Source organism: Bombina bombina, chromosome 4 (assembly GCF_027579735.1).
Source record: "Bombina bombina isolate aBomBom1 chromosome 4, aBomBom1.pri, whole genome shotgun sequence".
NCBI lineage: Eukaryota > Metazoa > Chordata > Amphibia > Anura > Bombinatoridae > Bombina > Bombina bombina.
In genome coordinates this window covers 925,691,394-925,709,476 of record NC_069502.1, presented here as the reverse complement: position 1 = coordinate 925,709,476, position 18,083 = coordinate 925,691,394, and the positions used below count along the sequence as shown (strand labels likewise).

The window sequence follows — 18,083 nt, the reverse complement described above, 5'->3', positions numbered from 1 at the left end:
TCTGGGGAAAAAATGGGCCGGCTCCTAAGCTTTACATTTCTGCTTTTTAAATAAAGATAGCAAAAGAACAAATACAATTTGATAATAGGAGTAAATTAGAATGTTGCTTAAAATTGCATGCTCTATCTGAATCATTTTTGGATTTAGTATCCCTTTAATGATTTAGATAGATCAGGCAATTTTAAGCAACTTTCAAATTTACTCCTATTATCAAATTTTCTTTGTTCTCTTGCTATCTTTATTTGAAAAGCAGAAATGTAAAGCTTAGAAGCTGGCCCATTTTTGGTTTAGAACCTGGGTACCGCTTGCTGATTGGTGGTTTAATGTATCCACCAATAAACAAGTCCTATCCAGGGTGCTGAACCTAAAATGGGTCGGCTCCTAAGCTTTACATTCCTGCTTTTCAAATAAAGCAAGAGAACAAAGAAAAAATGGTAATAGGAGTAAATTAGAAAGTTGCTTAAAATTGCATGCTCTATCTGAATGATGAAAGAAAAGATTTGGGTTTAGGATCCCTTTAAAGGTAAGTCTGTTGATGGGAAATTAAAGGGACATATAGCCCATTTTTTTTCTTTCATGATTCAGAAGCATATTCTATAATTTAATTTGTGTCATTCTCTTGGTATCCTTTGTTGAAGGAGAAGCTATGTACTACTAGGAACTAAATGAACACATCTGGTGAACCAATGAAAAGAGGTATTTATGTACAGCCACCTATCAGCATCTAGCTTCCAGTAATGCATTGCTGCTCCTTAGCCTACCTAGGTATGCTTTATCAACTAAGGATATCAAGAGAATAAAAAATAAAATAGAATAATATTGGAATGTTGTATAAAATCACATGTTCTGTCCGAATCATGAAAGAAAAAAATCGTGTTTCATGTCCTTTTGACTTTAATTGGTTCAGACAGAGCATATCATTTTATAAAGAGTTTCCAATTTACTTCTATTATCACATGTGATTCAATCCTATGGTATTCTTTGTTGAAGAGCTACCTAGGTAGGTGTCTGGAGCACTACATGGCAGGAAATAGTGCTGCCATCTAGCGCTCTTGCAAATGGATTAACCCTTGCTATATCGTACTGACCAGGCATGGGCAGGCACCTGAGCTTATGTCCCTGCTTTTCAACAAAAGATGCCAAAAGAATGAAGACATTTTGAGAACAATTTTGGGTGTCATATCCCTTTAAAGTCAAAATGTAACTTTCATGATTCAGGTGCTATTTTAAACAACTTTCCAATTTACTTCTATTTTTAATTCAATATCTATTTGCTCTCTTGGCTACCTACATAGGTAGGTTCAGGAGAGCAGTGGGAACTAGCTGCACAAATATAACTTTGTCATTGGCTCGCCAGATGTGTTCAGTTTGCTTCCAGTTAGTGCATTACAGTTCCTTAGTCTTCAACAAAGGGTACCAAGAAAACAATTCAAATTTGCTCTTAGAAATAAATTGGATAGTTGATTAAAATTACATGGTCTGTACAAATCATGAAAGTTTAATTTTGACTTTATTGTCCATTTAATATTTATTTTTACAATATATTTGATCACATTTTTTATAGCAGATAATAGTGCAAAAAGTGTTTTCTGGTAGCTTGGAATAGCATTAGCCAGGGCTTTCAATGCAAATTAGCTGAAAAAGTCATTTGAAAAACAAGTTTTCTACTGGACTGAAACAGCTGTCTGACAAGATTTTCAAACAAATTGGAATGGATCTCGTTATTTTTAACATATTGAAATGACAATCAAATAGATGCTGGGGGGCTGAATTATCAAGTTCCGAATGGATCTTGATGCCCCTGTTTCCGCGCAAGCCTTCATAACTGGTCCGCCTGCTCGGAGGCTGCGGACATCAATCCGCACGATCCTATATGGTCAGGCTGATTGGCTGCGAATCTGCATGGGGCGGCATTGCACAAGCATTTCAGAAGAACTGCTTGTGCAATGATAAATGCCGACAGCTGAGTGGATCATGTCGGGCAGACCAATGATAAATCGGCCCCTATGTCTCATGTTATCTGAGAACGAAGTTCTAATTTAAAGAGACACTACTAATCTCCTTGTAATTACAAGACACCTGTGCTGTATTGCTAAAGAATAACATATCAGCCAACTCTAAACATCTAAAATAAATTAAAGGGACAGTCTAGGCCAAAATAAACTTTCATGATTCAGATAGAGCATTTAATTTTAAACAATAACAGAATTTATGCTTACCTGATAAATTACTTTCTCCAACGGTGTGTCCGGTCCACGGCGTCATCCTTACTTGTGGGATATTCTCTTCCCCAACAGGAAATGGCAAAGAGCCCAGCAAAGCTGGTCACATGATCCCCCCTAGGCTCCGCCTTCCCCAGTCATTCGACCGACGTAAAGGAGGAATAAGCATAGGAGAAATCATATGATACCGTGGTGACTGTAGTTAGAGAAAATAATTCAACAGACCTGATCAAAAACCAGGGCGGGCCGTGGACCGGACACACCGTTGGAGAAAGTAATTTATCAGGTAAGCATAAATTCTGTTTTCTCCAACATAGGTGTGTCCGGTCCACGGCGTCATCCTTACTTGTGGGAACCAATACCAAAGCTTTAGGACACGGATGATGGGAGGGAACAAATCAGGTCGCCTAGATGGAAGGCACCACGGTTTGCAAAACCTTTCTCCCAAAAATAGCCTCAGAAGAAGCAAAAGTATCAAATTTGTAGAATTTGGCAAAAGTGTGCAGTGAAGACCAAGTCGCTGCCTTACATATCTGATCAACAGAAGCCTCGTTCTTGAAGGCCCAAGTGGAAGCCACAGCCCTAGTGGAGTGAGCTGTGATTCTTTCAGGAGGCTGCCGTCCGGCAGTCTCATAAGCCAATCGGATAATGCTTTTAAGCCAGAAAGAGAGAGAGGTAGAAGTTGCTTTTTGACCTCTCCTTTTACCAGAATAAACAACAAACAAAGAAGATGTTTGTCTGAAATCCTTAGTAGCTGCTAAGTAAAATTTGAGAGCACGAACTACATCTAAGTTGTGCAACAAACGTTCCTTCTTTGAAACTGGATTAGGACACAAAGAAGGCACGACTATCTCCTGGTTAATATTTTTATTAGAAACAACTTTCGGAAGAAAACCAGGTTTAGTACGCAAAACCACCTTATCTGCATGGAACACCAGATATGGAGGAGAACACTGCAGAGCAGATAACTCTGAAACTCTTCTAGCAGAAGAGATTGCAACCAAAAACAAAACTTTCCAAGATAATAACTTTATATCAACGGAATGTAGGGGTTCAAACGGAATCCCCTGAAGAACTGAAAGAACTAGATTGAGACTCCAGGGAGGAGTCAAAGGTTTGTAAACAGGCTTGATTCTAACCAGAGCCTGAACAAAAGCCTGAACGTCTGGTACAGCCGCCAGCTTTTTGTGAAGTAAAACAGATAAAGCAGAAATCTGTCCCTTCAAAGAACTCGCAGATAATCCTTTCTCCAAACCCTCTTGAAGAAAGGATAGAATCCTAGGAATTTTTATCTTGTTCCATGGGAATCCTTTAGATTCGCACCAACAGATATATTTTTTCCATATTTTATGGTAGATTTTCCTAGTTACAGGCTTTCTAGCCTGAACAAGAGTATCAATGACAGAATCTGAGAACCCTCGCTTTGATAAAATCAAGCGTTCAATCTCCAAGCAGTCAGTTGGAGTGAGGCCAGATTCGGATGTTCGAACGGACCTTGAACAAGAAGGTCCTGTCTCAGAGGTAGCTTCCATGGTGGAGCTGATGACATATTCACCAGGTCTGCATACCAAGTCCTGCGTGGCCACGCAGGAGCTATCAAGATCACCGATACCCTCTCCTGTTTGATCCTGGCTACCAGCCTGGGAATGAGAGGAAACGGTGGGAACACATAAGCTAGGTTGAAGGTCCAAGGTGCTACTAGTGCATCCACTAGAGCCGCCTTGGGATCCCTGGATCTGGACCCGTAGCAAGGAACCTTGAAGTTCTGACGAGACGCCATCAGATCCATGTCTGGAATGCCCCACAATTGAATTATTTGGGCAAACATTTCCGGATGGAGTTCCCACTCCCCCGGATGAAATGTCTGACGACTCAGAAAATCCGCTTCCCAATTTTCCACTCCTGGGATGTGGATTGCAGACAAGTGGCAGGAGTGATTCTCCGCCCATTGAATTATTTTGGTCACTTCTTCCATCGCCAGGGAACTCCTTGTTCCCCCCTGATGGTTGATATATGCAACAGTCGTCATGTTGTCTGATTGAAACCTTATGAATTTGGCCTTTGCAAGCTGAGGCCAAGCTCTGAGAGCATTGAATATCGCTCTCAGTTCCAGAATGTTTATCGGTAGAAGAGATTCTTCCCGAGACCAAAGCCCCTGAGCTTTCAGGGGTTCCCAGACCGCGCCCCAGCCCACCAGACTGGCGTCGGTCGTGACAATGACCCACTCCGGTCTGCGGAAGCTCATCCCTTGTGACAGGTTGTCCAGGGTCAGCCACCAACGGAGTGAGTCTCTGGTCCTCTGATCTACTTGTATCGTTGGAGACAAGTCTGTATAATCCCCATTCCACTGTCTGAGCATGCACAGTTGTAATGGTCTTAGATGAATTCGCGCAAAAGGAACTATGTCCATTGCCGCCACCATCAAACCTATTACTTCCATGCACTGCGCTATGGAAGGAAGAAGAACAGAATGAAGTACTTGACAAGAGTTTAGAAGTTTTGATTTTCTGGCGTCTGTCAGAAAAATCTTCATTTCTAAAGAGTCTATTATTGTTCCCAAGAAGGGGACTCTTGTTGACGGAGACAGAGAACTTTTCTCTACGTTCACTTTCCACCCGTGACATCTGAGAAAGGCTAGGACAATGTCCGTATGAGCCTTTGCTTGTGGCAGGGACGACGCTTGAATTAGAATGTCGTCCAAGTAAGGTACTACTGCAATGCCCCTCGGTCTTAACACCGCTAGAAGGGACCCTAGTACCTTTGTGAAAATTCTTGGGGCAGTGGCTAATCCGAATGGAAGTGCCACGAACTGGTAATGTTTGTCCAGAAACGCGAACCTTAGGAACCGATGATGTTCCTTGTGGATAGGAATATGTAGATACGCATCCTTTAAATCCACCGTGGTCATGAATTGACCTTCCTGGATGGTAGGAAGAATTGTTCGAATGGTTTCCATCTTGAACGATGGAACCCTGAGAAATTTGTTTAAGATCTTGAGATCCAAGATTGGTCTGAATGTTCCCTCTTTTTTGGGAACTATGAACAGATTTGAGTAGAATCCCATCCCTCGTTCCTTCAATGGAACAGGATTGATCACTCCCATTTTTAACAGGTCTTCTACACAATGTAAGAATGCCTGTTTTTTTATGTGGTCTGAAGACAATTGAGACCTGTGGAATCTTCCCCTTGGGGGTAGTTCCTTGAATTCCAGAAGATAACCTTGGGAGACTATTTCTAGAGCCCAAGGATCCAGAACATCTCTTGCCCATGCCTGAGCGAAGAGAGAAAGTCTGCCCCCCACCAGATCCGGTCCCGGATCGGGGGCCAACATCTCATGCTGTCTTGGTAGCAGTGGCAGGTTTCTTGGCCTGCTTGCCTTTGTTCCAGCCTTGCATGGGCTTCCAGGCTGGCTTGGCTTGAGACGTATTACCCTCTTGCTTAGAGGGCGTAGAGCTTGAGGCTGGTCCGTTTCTACGAAAGGGACGAAAATTAGGCTTATTTTTAGCCTTGAAAGACCTATCCTGAGGAAGGGCATGGCCCTTTCCCCCAGTGATATCTGAAATAATCTCTTTCAAGTCAGGGCCAAACAGCGTTTTTCCCTTGAAAGGAATATTAAGCAATTTGTTCTTGGATGACGCATCCGCTGACCAAGATTTTAGCCATAGCGCTCTGCGCGCCACAATAGCAAACCCTGAATTTTTCGCCGCTAATCTAGCTAATTGCAGGGTAGCGTCTAGAGTAAAAGAATTAGCCAATTTAAGAGCACGAATTCTGTCCATAATCTCCTCCAAAGGGGTAGCTTTATCTAGCGACTTGTTTTTAATAGAATTATCCATTACAGCCGTTAATTGTTGCATAGTAAGAATAATAGGCGCACTAGATGTACTAGGGGCCTCTTGTGTGGGCAAGACTGGTGTAGACACATAAGGGGATGATGCAGTACCATGCTTACTCCCCTCACTAGAGCAATCATCTTGGGCATCATTTTCACTATCACATGCATCACATATATTTAAATGAGAAGGAACTTTGGCTTCCTGACATACAGAACATAGTCTATCTGAAGGTACAGACATGATAAACAGGCATAAACTTGATAACAAAGTACAAAAAACGTTTTAAAATAAAACCGTTACTGTCACTTTAAATTTTAAACTGAACACACTTTATTACTGAATATGCGAAAAAGTATGAAGGAATTGTCCAAAATTCACCAAAATTTCACCACAGTGTCATAAAGCCTTGAAAGTATTGCACACCAAATTTGAAAGATTTAACTCTAAAAATAACGGAACCGGAGCCGTTTTTACATTTAACCCCTATACAGTCCCTGGTATCTGCTTTGCTGAGACCCAACCAAGCCCAGAGGGGAATACGATACCAAATGACGCCTTCAGCACGCTTTTTCAGTGTATCTGAGCTCCTCACACATGCATCTGCATGCTCTGACTCCCAAAAACAACTGCGCATTAGTGGCGCGAAACTGAGGCTCTGCCTAAGACTAGAGAAGGCCCCCAGTGAAAAAGGTGTCCAAAACAGTGCCTGCCGTTTTTATTACCAACATACCCAGATAAAAACAACTCCTCAGAGTAATAAACCATTAAACATGCTTATAAAACAAACGTTTTAGCCCAGAAAAATGTCTACCAGTCTTTAAAGCCCTTGTGAAGCCCTTTATAAATTGTTATTAAAATGGCTTACCGGATCCCATAGGGAAAATGACAGCTTCCAGCATTACCAAGTCTTGTTAGAAATGTGTCATACTTCAAGCAGTAAAAGTCTGCACACTGTTCCCCCAACTGAAGTTACTTCATCTCAACAGTCCTGTGTGGAACAGCCATCGATTTTAGTAACGGTTGCTAAAATCATCTTCCTCTTACAAACAGAAATCTTCATCTCTTTTCTGTTTCAGAGTAAATAGTACATACCAGCACTATTTTAAAATAACAAACTCTTGATTGAAGCAATAAAACTACATTTAAACACCAAAAAACTCTAAGCCATCTCCGTGGAGATGTTGCCTGTACAACGGCAAAGAGAATGACTGGGGAAGGCGGAGCCTAGGGGGGATCATGTGACCAGCTTTGCTGGGCTCTTTGCCATTTCCTGTTGGGGAAGAGAATATCCCACAAGTAAGGATGACGCCGTGGACCGGACACACATATGTTGGAGAAATTCCAATTTACTTTTATCAACAATTTTGCTTTGTTCTCTTGGTATTCTTAGTTGAAAGCTTAACCTAGGAGGTTCATATGCTAATTTCTTAGACCTTGAAGGCCACCTCTTTTCAGAATGCATTTTAACAGTTTTTCACCACTAGAGGGTGTTAGTTCACGTATTTCATATAGATAACACTGTGCTCGTGCACGTGAAGTTATCTGGGAGCAGGCACTGATTGGCTAGACTGCAAGTCTGTAAAAAGAACTGAAATAAAGGGGCAGTTTGCAGAGGCTTAGATACAAGATAATCACAGAGGTTAAAAGTATATCAATATAATTGTGTTGGTTATGCAAAACTGGGGAATGGGTAATAAAGGGATTATCTATCTTTTAAAACAATAACAATTCTGGTGTAGACTGTCCCTTTAACGTCTTGTTTGCTGCAGTTTTTTTTAAAAGCCAAACTCCACTCACCACTTGCTTCATTTTGAGGGGCCAATTTGGGCTTGAATCTGCAGCTTACAAGGCTAGCAACAGCGGTTATTATAAACAGGACTATTTTGCAGTTGTTATCAGGTGAGGAGAATTAGGGAAAAATGTGTGGCAGAGTTAGCCTTGCAATGTGTGCTTTTCAAGTTATGAGAATTTAAACAATCCACAATTTTCAGAGCTAAATTAAATAATAAAAGTATATTGCAAATATGCACACATATTAAAATCTCTCGTAGGAAGGTATGATCTTAAAGAACTACCATTCAAAATGTGCCCCCCACTAAATCCTGCTGCCCTAGGCACAGACTTTGTTGGCCTAAGCAAAAATATGTACAGTACGACTATTGAAACTAAACTTTCTGAGAAGTATTACAAGCAAAATACTCCACCATTTACTATGAATCTCTCAATATATGACAAAAAAATGCAAATTACATTACTGGAAACTCAGAATACCAATACATTGCACTGGGGGGGGATCCAAGTTAATCAAATTTAGAAGCAATTCTGAAAGTTTGTTTTTCTGGTAATATGCATAATTTTAACAGGAACAGAATCTCATTACAGTAAACTCCTTTAATATATTAGTGACCTAATCCATCTATGCACAATGCATATAAACATTACGTATATGTTCTAAACAAGCAATAATATTCATTCTATTTTGAACTGGGTTGTCTCCTGTGTTCCAATGTGATATCATAAACCTACTCTTTATTAGATCAGCGTATAAAAAGCAATTTAATTTCCCTGTGGTGCACGACTAACAAATTGCATATTTTATTTAGTTATTTATTTATTTTGGAGAGCAATATCAAAAACATCAGTGAGATAAAGAATGTGATATTAGTTAGATATATATTTTCATAGCCCATGTGATTAGTCCGTTTTGCTTTTTAAGGTTTTAAAATCAAATAGTATTTGGTTTAGATTCAGTACTGTTGTATGGTGATCCAGAGCTACCAAGGGGTTAAAGGGATTTGAAATCTAACATTTTTTTTCATGATTCAGAGGTAGCATGTGAACAACTTTCTAATTTACTTCTATTATCAATTTTTGTTGTTCTTTTGGTGTCTTTTGTTGAAAAGCCTTTCTGTAACACTATATGGCAGCAGTTTTGCAAGAATGTTATCTATTTGCAAGAGTGTTATCTATTTGCAAGAATGTCCAGGAAAACATGACTGAGGTGACAACCCTATGTATGACCCTTCTAGGGAGTATCCAATTTTATTTTAATTTACTTCTATCATCTAATTTTCTTAATTCTCTTGGTGTCTATTGTTGAAAAACAGCTCAGGAGCATGCACGCGTCTTGAGCACTTTATGGCAGCAATACTTCCTTTCATGTAATGCCCCAGATGCCAACCTAGGTATCTTTTCAACAAAGAATATCAGGGGAACAAAGCAAAGTTAATATTAGAAGTAAATTTAAACTTTTCTTTTAAATTATAGGTTCTGTCTTAATCAAAAAAATAATTTTTTTGAGGTTCATTTCCTTTATGAATCCCTTTTTGTAACTCTTCTAAACTGTTACAAGAAGCTTTAAAGGAAACCCAAACATTTTATTTTGTAATTCAGACAGAACAAATAATTAAAAAAAAATTCCAGTTTACTTCTATTACTAAATTTGCTCCGTGCTCATGATATTCTGTGTTGAAAAGATACCTAGGCATCCGGAGCTTTACATCACAGGAAATAGTGCTGCTATCTAGTGCTCCAGAAATAGGCATGGTCCTAAGCATACGTCCCTACTTTCAACAAAAGATATCAAGAGAACAAAGAAAATGTGATAATAGAAGTAAATTAGAAAGTTAAAATCACACACTCTATCTGAATCATGAGAGAAAAAAACGTGGGAGTGTCCTGAGGTAGTCCCTGAAAAACCAGGACATTTCCCTGGCTGTACACACTGTGGGCAGGACGGCGGGAAGGTCTCCCTACCCATGATAAACCCGCAGTATTGGCTGGGAAGTCTGACAGTGTAAACTGGAAAACAGACCTCAGATAATGTGTCACACTATCACATAGGGGCCGATTTAACAAATGTTGGCTGGACATGATCTACTGTAGTGAATAATTTCCCCCCAACAACGCTAAATGCCGTCGGCATTTAACATTGCACAAGCATTTCTAGTGAAGTGTTTGTGCAATGCCGCCCCTTGCACATGCGTGGCCAATCGGCCGCTAGTAGGGGGTGTCAATCATCCCAATCGAATCTGATTGGGATGTTTGCCGTCCGGCAATGCAGAGGTGGCGTACGAGTTAAGGAGCAGCGTTCTTAAGACCGCTGCTTCTTAACTTACCTTTCGGAATAAGCAGCATAAATATACCCCATAGTGTGACGTCACATAACAGCTTTGCATTTTGCTGCCAGTCTGCTTGATCATTTACAACAAACTTAAACCATGCTTAACACAACTTGTCAAAGAAAGGCAAACTTACCAATGCAGTACGGACAGCACTGACCCTTCCTTAAAACCGGCTTCTCACAGGTTACAGGTGGACATGATTCAGAGTAACAGCTGATCATCCCATCCATGCACACACAGCTTGTGCACACATTGGGTTTCCAGGATTCTGCTGCCAGGAAAATGTCACCCTCGTCATTTTTGCAGTAGCTGGGTATACTGTCATTGCCCGAGCCTGAAGGTTGAAACGATTCATCTAGAAAAAAGAGTGAGTGTAAACATTTAATGTCAGGAAGTGGCAGCTCAAATCACATCAGCTTTGGAAAGGTAGTGGGTATCAAATATTCAATGTATTTTTCCCTGGCATGCGTTGAACCATGTCTCTTTATCCCTGGCTGGATTTCAAGGTGGAAAATATATTATAATGTTCCATTTTAAAATTGACACAGATGAAAGTGACCTTGTAATCCAAAACAAAGAAACCTCTTAGGACATGAATGCTATGTAGTTACTTTTATGAGACCTCTGTCATGCAAGGTCTGTGTTTTCCATTTCTATGTACATAAATTCTAGTTGAACTTTAGGCAAACCAGAGACATCTGATTCAGTCAGACTGATATTTACTTTGTAATTTATTTAGAAGAGTTAGCATCTATTTATCTCAATTTTAAACAACTATCCAATGTACTTCTATTTATAATCATTGGCTTCATTCTCTTGGACTCTTTATTGAAGTGAAGTTCATAAAAGGTCTGGAGAGTGCACAAATCTTTAGCATTCTATGGCAGTAGTGTTTGCAACAAAGTATAACATTGTTACAAACATTGTTGCACCCACTGCTGCCATAAAAGTGCTAAAACATGGTCACTCTCCTGAGCTACTATGCCGCTACCTAGTTTTATTCTAAGAGAACAAAGCACATTTTTATCCCTTCAGGAGCAGGAATTTTTGAGAAAAACTTGCCCAAAGTACCATAGAATTTTTTGCATTTTAAACATAAATAGAGCCTTTTTAAAAAAAAAAAAACTATCAAAACGATATATATATATTTTTTAAGTAGCCAACTGAAGGTATTGATCTAGGCCCATTTTGGTATATTTAATTCCCCCTTTTACAGCCAAATGCGATCATATTAAAAAAATAGTTAAAGTTTTTCACAAACTTTTAATTTCCCACTGAAGCTATTTACATGCAGCTTGTACTGTACAGTCATTGCACAGAAGGTTGTAAAAGCTTCTCTATGATCCCATTTGTTCAGAAATAGCAGACATGCATGGTTGTGCCATTGATGGTTGTAAGGTTAAGTTTAGCTGTAGTGTAAAGATTACCCTCCCACCCGTGATCCCTAACTGATCCCTCCCAAACAGTCTGCAAGTATGCAGTTTTAGGGCATTTCATTTTTATTTTTTTCCCCCATTATAGGGATCCCTTCTCAGCACTCCCACCTCCCTGATCCCTCCCAAACAGCTCTCTAATACTCCCCCTTTTCACTAGAAGCCGCCATCTTAGGTACTGACAGCTGTCTACCAGTACACAGTTTATATATTGTTATTATTATTTTTTAAATTTTGTATTATTTTTTAAGGTTTTCTGTAGTGTAGTGATCCCTCCTCACCCTTCCCTCCTCCAAGCATAGGGAGCCCATCCCTCCCCTTCCCTCATGAAACATCTTTTCAGTAGCATAAGGAACCCTCCTCTTCCTCCCCCCTCCTGTGCTGCGCCACTCGACCACCTCCTTCCTTCCCTCCCATACCACCCACAGCATCACCGCAAGCCAATACAGTCTGTATTCGCAATCTGCCTTCATATGGTAATGGAAGAACAATCAGTTCTTCCTTACCATATGAAGGCAGATGCCTTCTGCCTCTAGTTGCAGTCTTTGTTGCCAAAGCTGACAGTGAGGACTGCAGCATGAGCAAGAAGGTTGGACGCAGGTACTACATCAACAGGGTACGCTGGGCAAAGTACCTACGTTTAGATGGCTTAAGGGGTTAAACATCTCTTGCTCTTGTGCCAAAAATTGTGCTTGCCCACACTCTCTAGAAGGATGATAAAGCAGATTCTGTAACCTAGCTTTTCAAAATGATCCAAATAGTCTAAATCAGCGGTTACAGTATCGGCTTTATGACTAGGGTTGACACCTCAGCCATGTTTTCCTGGACACTTATAAGTTATACATGCTGAAGGGTGTGCAGAGGGCAACATGCATTGTGCATCTAAACAGCACACTAATAGTGACCCTGGAAAGCACTATTCCTGATCCTGTGTAACTCATACATGTCCAGGAAAACATGACTGAGGTGACAACCCTATGTATGACCCTTCTAGGGAGTATCCAATTTTACTTTAATTTTTAATTTACTTCTATCATCTAATTTTCTTAATTCTCTTGGTGTCTATTGTTGAAAAACAGGTACATAAGCTCAGGAGCATGCACGCGTCTTGAGCACTTTATGGCAGCACTATTTCCTGCCATTTAGTGCTCCAGACACCTACCTGGGTATCTCTTCAACATAGAATACCATGGGAACAAAGCAAATTTCATAATAGAAGTAAATGGGAAACCTTTTTAAATGTGTATGCTCTGTCTGAATCACAAAAGAACATTTCTGTGTTTAATATCCCTTTAAATTCCTTTTAACCCCTTAATGACAACTGACGTACCAGGTACGTCATGCATTAACTTACAGTTAATGACAATAGACGTACCTGGTACGTCAGTTGTCTAAGAGAGTGCTGGAAGCGATCGCAATCGCTTCCAGCAGCTCTCAGGGTATTGCAGTGATGCCTCCATATGGAGGCATCCTGCAATACCCTTTCAGAAGACTCCGATGCAGAGAGAGCCACTCTGTGGCCCTCTCTGCACCGGTAGCGATGGTGCCGGTTCGTTGGTGGGTGGGAGCGCAACAGGGAGGCGGGTGGGCGGCCCATCGCTACCCGGCATCCGGCTCCTGTAAGTGCAATGTGCACGCCGGGTGCCGGGAGCGTGCGGGGGCGCGCATGCACGCGCGCGATTAGCTACCCACACTGACACCAATGAGGAGGGAAGAGGGGGGAAAAAATAAATATATAAGGATCTGGGAGGGGGAGGGGGTTGGGGTATTGTGGGGGGCTGCTACACTACAGAAAACATTTAAAATGGCAATAAAAGATCAAAAAAACACTTTTTTGGGGGGCAAATTGGGTACTGGCAGACAGCTGCCAGTACCCAAGATGGCGGCAATTAGGTAGGGGAGAGGGTTAGAGAGCTGGGGGGGGGGATCATGGAGGTTGGGGCTAAGGCAGGGGTCCATCACAGCTAAAACATTTTATTTTTTTTTATTAAAAAAAAGAAAAACTCCTTTTATTTAGTACTGGCAGACTTTCTGCCAGTACTTAAGATGGCGGGGACAATTGTGGGGTGGGGGAGGGAAGAGAACTGTTTGGGAGGGATCAGGGGGTGGGATGTGTCAGGTGGGAGGCTGATCTCTACCCTAAAGCTAAAATTAACCCTGCAAGCTCCCTACAAGCTACCTAATTTAACCCCTTAACTGCTGGGCATAATTTACGTGTGGTGCGCAGCAGCATTTAGCGGCCTTCTACTTACCAAAAAGCAACCCCAAAGCCATATAAGTCTGCTATTTCTGAACAAAGGGGATCCCAAAGAAGCATTTACAACCATTTGTGCCTTAATTGCAGAAGCTGTTTGTAAATAATTTCAGTGGGAAACCTAAAGTTTGTGACAAAATTTGTGAAAAAGTGAACTTTTTTTTTTATTTGATGACATTTGGCGGTGAAATGGTGGCATGAAATATACCAAAATGGGCCTAGATCAATACTTTGGGTTGTCTTCTAAAAAAAAATATATACATGTCAATGGATATTCAGAGATTCCTGACAGATATCAGGGTTCCAATGTAACTAGCGCTAATTTTGAAAAAAAGTTGTTTGGAAATAGCAAAGTGCTACTTGTATTTATGGCACTATAACTTGCAAAAAAAGTAAAGAACATGTAAACATTGGGTATTTCTAAACTCAGGACAAAATTTAGAAACTATTTAGCATAGGTGTTTTTTGGTGATTGTAGATGTGTAACAGATTTTGGGGGTCAAAGTTAGAAAAAGTGTGTTTTTTTCAATTTTTTCCTCATATTTTATATTTTTTTTATAGGAAATTATAAGATATGATGAAAATAATGGTATCCTTAGAAAGTCCATTTAATGGCGAGAAAAACGGTATATAATATGTGTGGGTACAGTAAATGAGTAAGAGGGAAATTACAGCTAAACACAAACACTGCAGAAATGTAAAAATAGCCATTGTCATTAAGGGTAAGAAAATTGAAAAATGGTCCGGTCATTAAGGGGTTAATGATAATGCTATCTTCAGCCCCACTTATTTCTAACAATCATTCATCCCTATAAATGCTGTCTTTATCCATCTGCTTCTACTTTAGACTATTCTGGTGACATTTCATTTAACCCAGGAGTTCTCCATCATTTTTATTCATTGGTTCGTATTTTACAAATCACCCCAGTCCCTCTTGTTTCCTTGTATTTTTTTATTTTTTATTGTTATTTCTAAGACATGTCAGCAGGCATTATGTAATATGCTGGAGCTGTATAATTTAAATGATAATATGAGGTTACTTTAACTTTAGCTATTGCAAGTTCTGCAACCTATTTTATTGTAACACAGAACCGTAAAAACAGAATAGTCTGCTGATAAAAAAAATGTGTTTGATTTAGAGAATAAAATGGAAAATAATGCCCACAGGTGGAAAATAGCTAAGGGTGGAAATAAATAATATAAATGTAAATATCTCTTATAATAAAAAGCATAAGTAGAAATAAAATATAAAAAAGCAAGAATAAATAAAATGGGGTCCTTAACATTAGAAAAGGATTACAAATTAAAAGGGCACACAATTAAGCACAAAATATAATTCAGTGATGCATATTAAAACTGGCTTACAGTTTATTTTTAATTTAAAGGGCCAGTACAAATTAGAAATAAAACCCTTACTTTGCATTGAGCATCAATTAAAATGTACACTGTCACGTCAGTTAAAAGGGGTATTATGGTCAAAATTTAAATGCACATAGATGAATGACAGCTTGCAATAGAAACATATTTGTAATACACACGTATTGGCAAAACAGCTTCTAGGTAAAGTTATTACTGTTTTATTATTAACATTTTTCTCAGCATGTGCATGTGAAGCATAGTTAGATATTCTCAGTGCACCAGCATTTTAAATACTGCAGCTGCTCAGAGCACCAGTGGGGCTTGTATCATGTCAGCAATTAACAATTGAGTCATTACCAGACGGTACAAGCAGTACAGTGAACAGTGCATACTTAAATACACTTTTTAAACAGCTATAGCTTTTATTAGAAGCATTTTGCTAACACAAGTATATTAAAAAATGCTTCTATGCAAAACTAAAATGTATCCATGAGGATTCCAAATTTTGGCTGGAATGTCCCTTTAAAATATATAACTACAGATTAAGGCATTTCTGTTGTGTTGCTATAGAATTACATAAGCCAAGTTTAAACATTTTTTTTTTGGTTGCTGCAATTATCTATAGCCAAACCCCTCCCATCATTTGCCTTATTTGGAGGAGCGAATCCAGACTTCAGACCACAGACAACAAGGCTAGCCACAGTCATAATATTAGTAAAAATCAAAGTATTTTGCAGTTGTTATCAGTTAAAGCCAATTAGGGAAGACATAAAGCAGGGTAGCCTTGAAAAGTCAGCAGTGGGCATTTCCGGTTTTAAGAATTCCAAAAACCTCAATTTTCAGAGCTTAGTTAAATGAAAAGGGAGCAAATAAATAATGAAAATATATTGCAAAGTTCTTTATTTTTACCTAAACATTTCAAGGTGTTTACTGTCCCCTTAATTCCCCCCCTAATCTTTTGAATATGATTTGTGCCACATACTTTATAAGAAATGTGCTCCTGCAGTTTCTGACAGCTGGTTCTCACTGAAGCAATGCTGCGCATGACCACTAATGACTGAGAACCTGTCACAGCTAAGTAAACTGTGTATCCTGATCATGCACAAGTTGAAAAGGAAGTGAAAGGGGCTCCTCCTTTGCCGTAGAATAGGGAAGTAAATGTCGCTCTCATGGGAGGGCTAATAAAAATGAAAGACATCAATATTCAAGGTATATTTTATTTAAAAATTTTATTTGAAAATAATTTTAAAGCAACAGCATTATTCACAATGGAATAAGGAATTGCTAAGGATGCTTATATGTTTCTCTAATACACATTGTTCACTGTCAATTTCACTCTGAAAATTCTACTGCTCCAGAGAGGCTGGGATACATTCCATAGGATTTTCAATATTGGCTCAATATTCTACTAAGTGATTGCTTAATCTGTGCAGGAGCACAGCAATTGGATAAGATTAACGCAATCAGGATGTGTTTTAAAGGATATGTTCCAGAAATGGAAAACAATACAAATTTTGCTAACAATATAATAGTTTTAAATAATTTTAAAACATCTGTTTTGCATGCAAAAAATAAATAAAAGGTACTGTAATATACCTAAAGGGGTTTATTGATATAGCCGATAGAAAAGGGCAAACACTGATCAGATTCATAAAAGGTTTACAATGTTTTAAAGATATATATTTATTTGGTGAATTTTAAAGACAGTATTTTTAAAATTCATTATCATTATTATTTACATGTGATGTTAATTTGCTGAAAAATCTATTTTGAGAGGCCTGTCATTGCCCACCAATAGTGTTGTAGAAATAACACAATCGGTTTTTACTTCAAGATTTCTGAAATACTAATTTGTTTGGTAAAAATATACCGTATTTTCTCTAGAATACACCATTTTCACTTATAAAAATAAAAAATATGTTTGTTAGTACATAATAAAAATCTAAATTTTCACTATTTCGTATGACCATTATTATTATTTATGATGTATTAACCACTTCAGTACCAGGAATTTCAGAGAAAAACTTGCCCAAAGTACCGTAGAATTTTTAGCATTTTTTTAATCACTCCATTTAAACAGACATAGAGCCTTTGTTTTTTTTTAATTTAACTATCAAAACTATATATATATATATTTTTTAAGTGGATAACCCAAGCTATTGATATAGGCCCATTTTGGTATATTTCATGCCACCATTTCACCACCAAATGCGATCAAATGCAGTGTAGGGATCCCTCCTTAACCCTCCCACCTCCCTGATCCCTCCCAAACAGCTATGTAAACCTCTCCCCTCTGCCAATACCAAGTTTAGAGTATTTTTTAGGCATTTTTTTCTTAATAGCTTTTGCCGTTAAACAGTGGTCCCCTCACGTTAAGATCCTTACAAAAATTTTGGCCAATAGGCTTAGGAAAATAGCACCACTTTTGGTCCACCCAGACCAAGTGGGCTTTATATCAGAAAGGGAGGCCCCGGATAATATTAGGAGGACCATAACACTGGTGGACTATTTAAAATCTACAGGGACGCCTTCTCTGCTCCTCTCACTGGACGCGGAGAAGGCGTTCGACAGAATAGACTGGTCATACATGACATCTGTACTGACGGAAATGGGTTTTAATGGGGCATTTATGAATGCGATAAAGGGAATCTATTCTACCCCGACGGCAGTCATCAGAGCAGCAGGTTTTCAATCCAGGCCTATAGAGATTCTTAGCGGCACTAGACAGGGATGCCCTCTGTCCCCATTACTCTTTGCCTTCTGCATTGAACCACTGGCGGCAGTTATAAGACAAGATCCTGACATATCTGGGATAAGGGTGGGGGACTCAGAGTATAAAATTTCGCTTTTCGCGG

The 18,083-nt window shown here is 39.3% G+C and overlaps 1 protein-coding gene across 3 annotated transcripts in view; it reads right to left on the bottom strand.

The window, feature by feature from the left end:
* The window catches only part of CRIM1 (cysteine rich transmembrane BMP regulator 1), a 1,124,265-nt gene that overhangs the window by 84,532 nt on the left and 1,021,650 nt on the right, over nt 1-18,083 (bottom strand). For all 3 annotated transcript variants that reach the window (XM_053711878.1, XM_053711879.1, XM_053711880.1), the window contains one exon: nt 10,316-10,537. In XM_053711878.1, the coding sequence (XP_053567853.1) occupies nt 10,316-10,537 (222 nt within the window). The remainder of the gene's footprint in view (nt 1-10,315; nt 10,538-18,083) is intronic.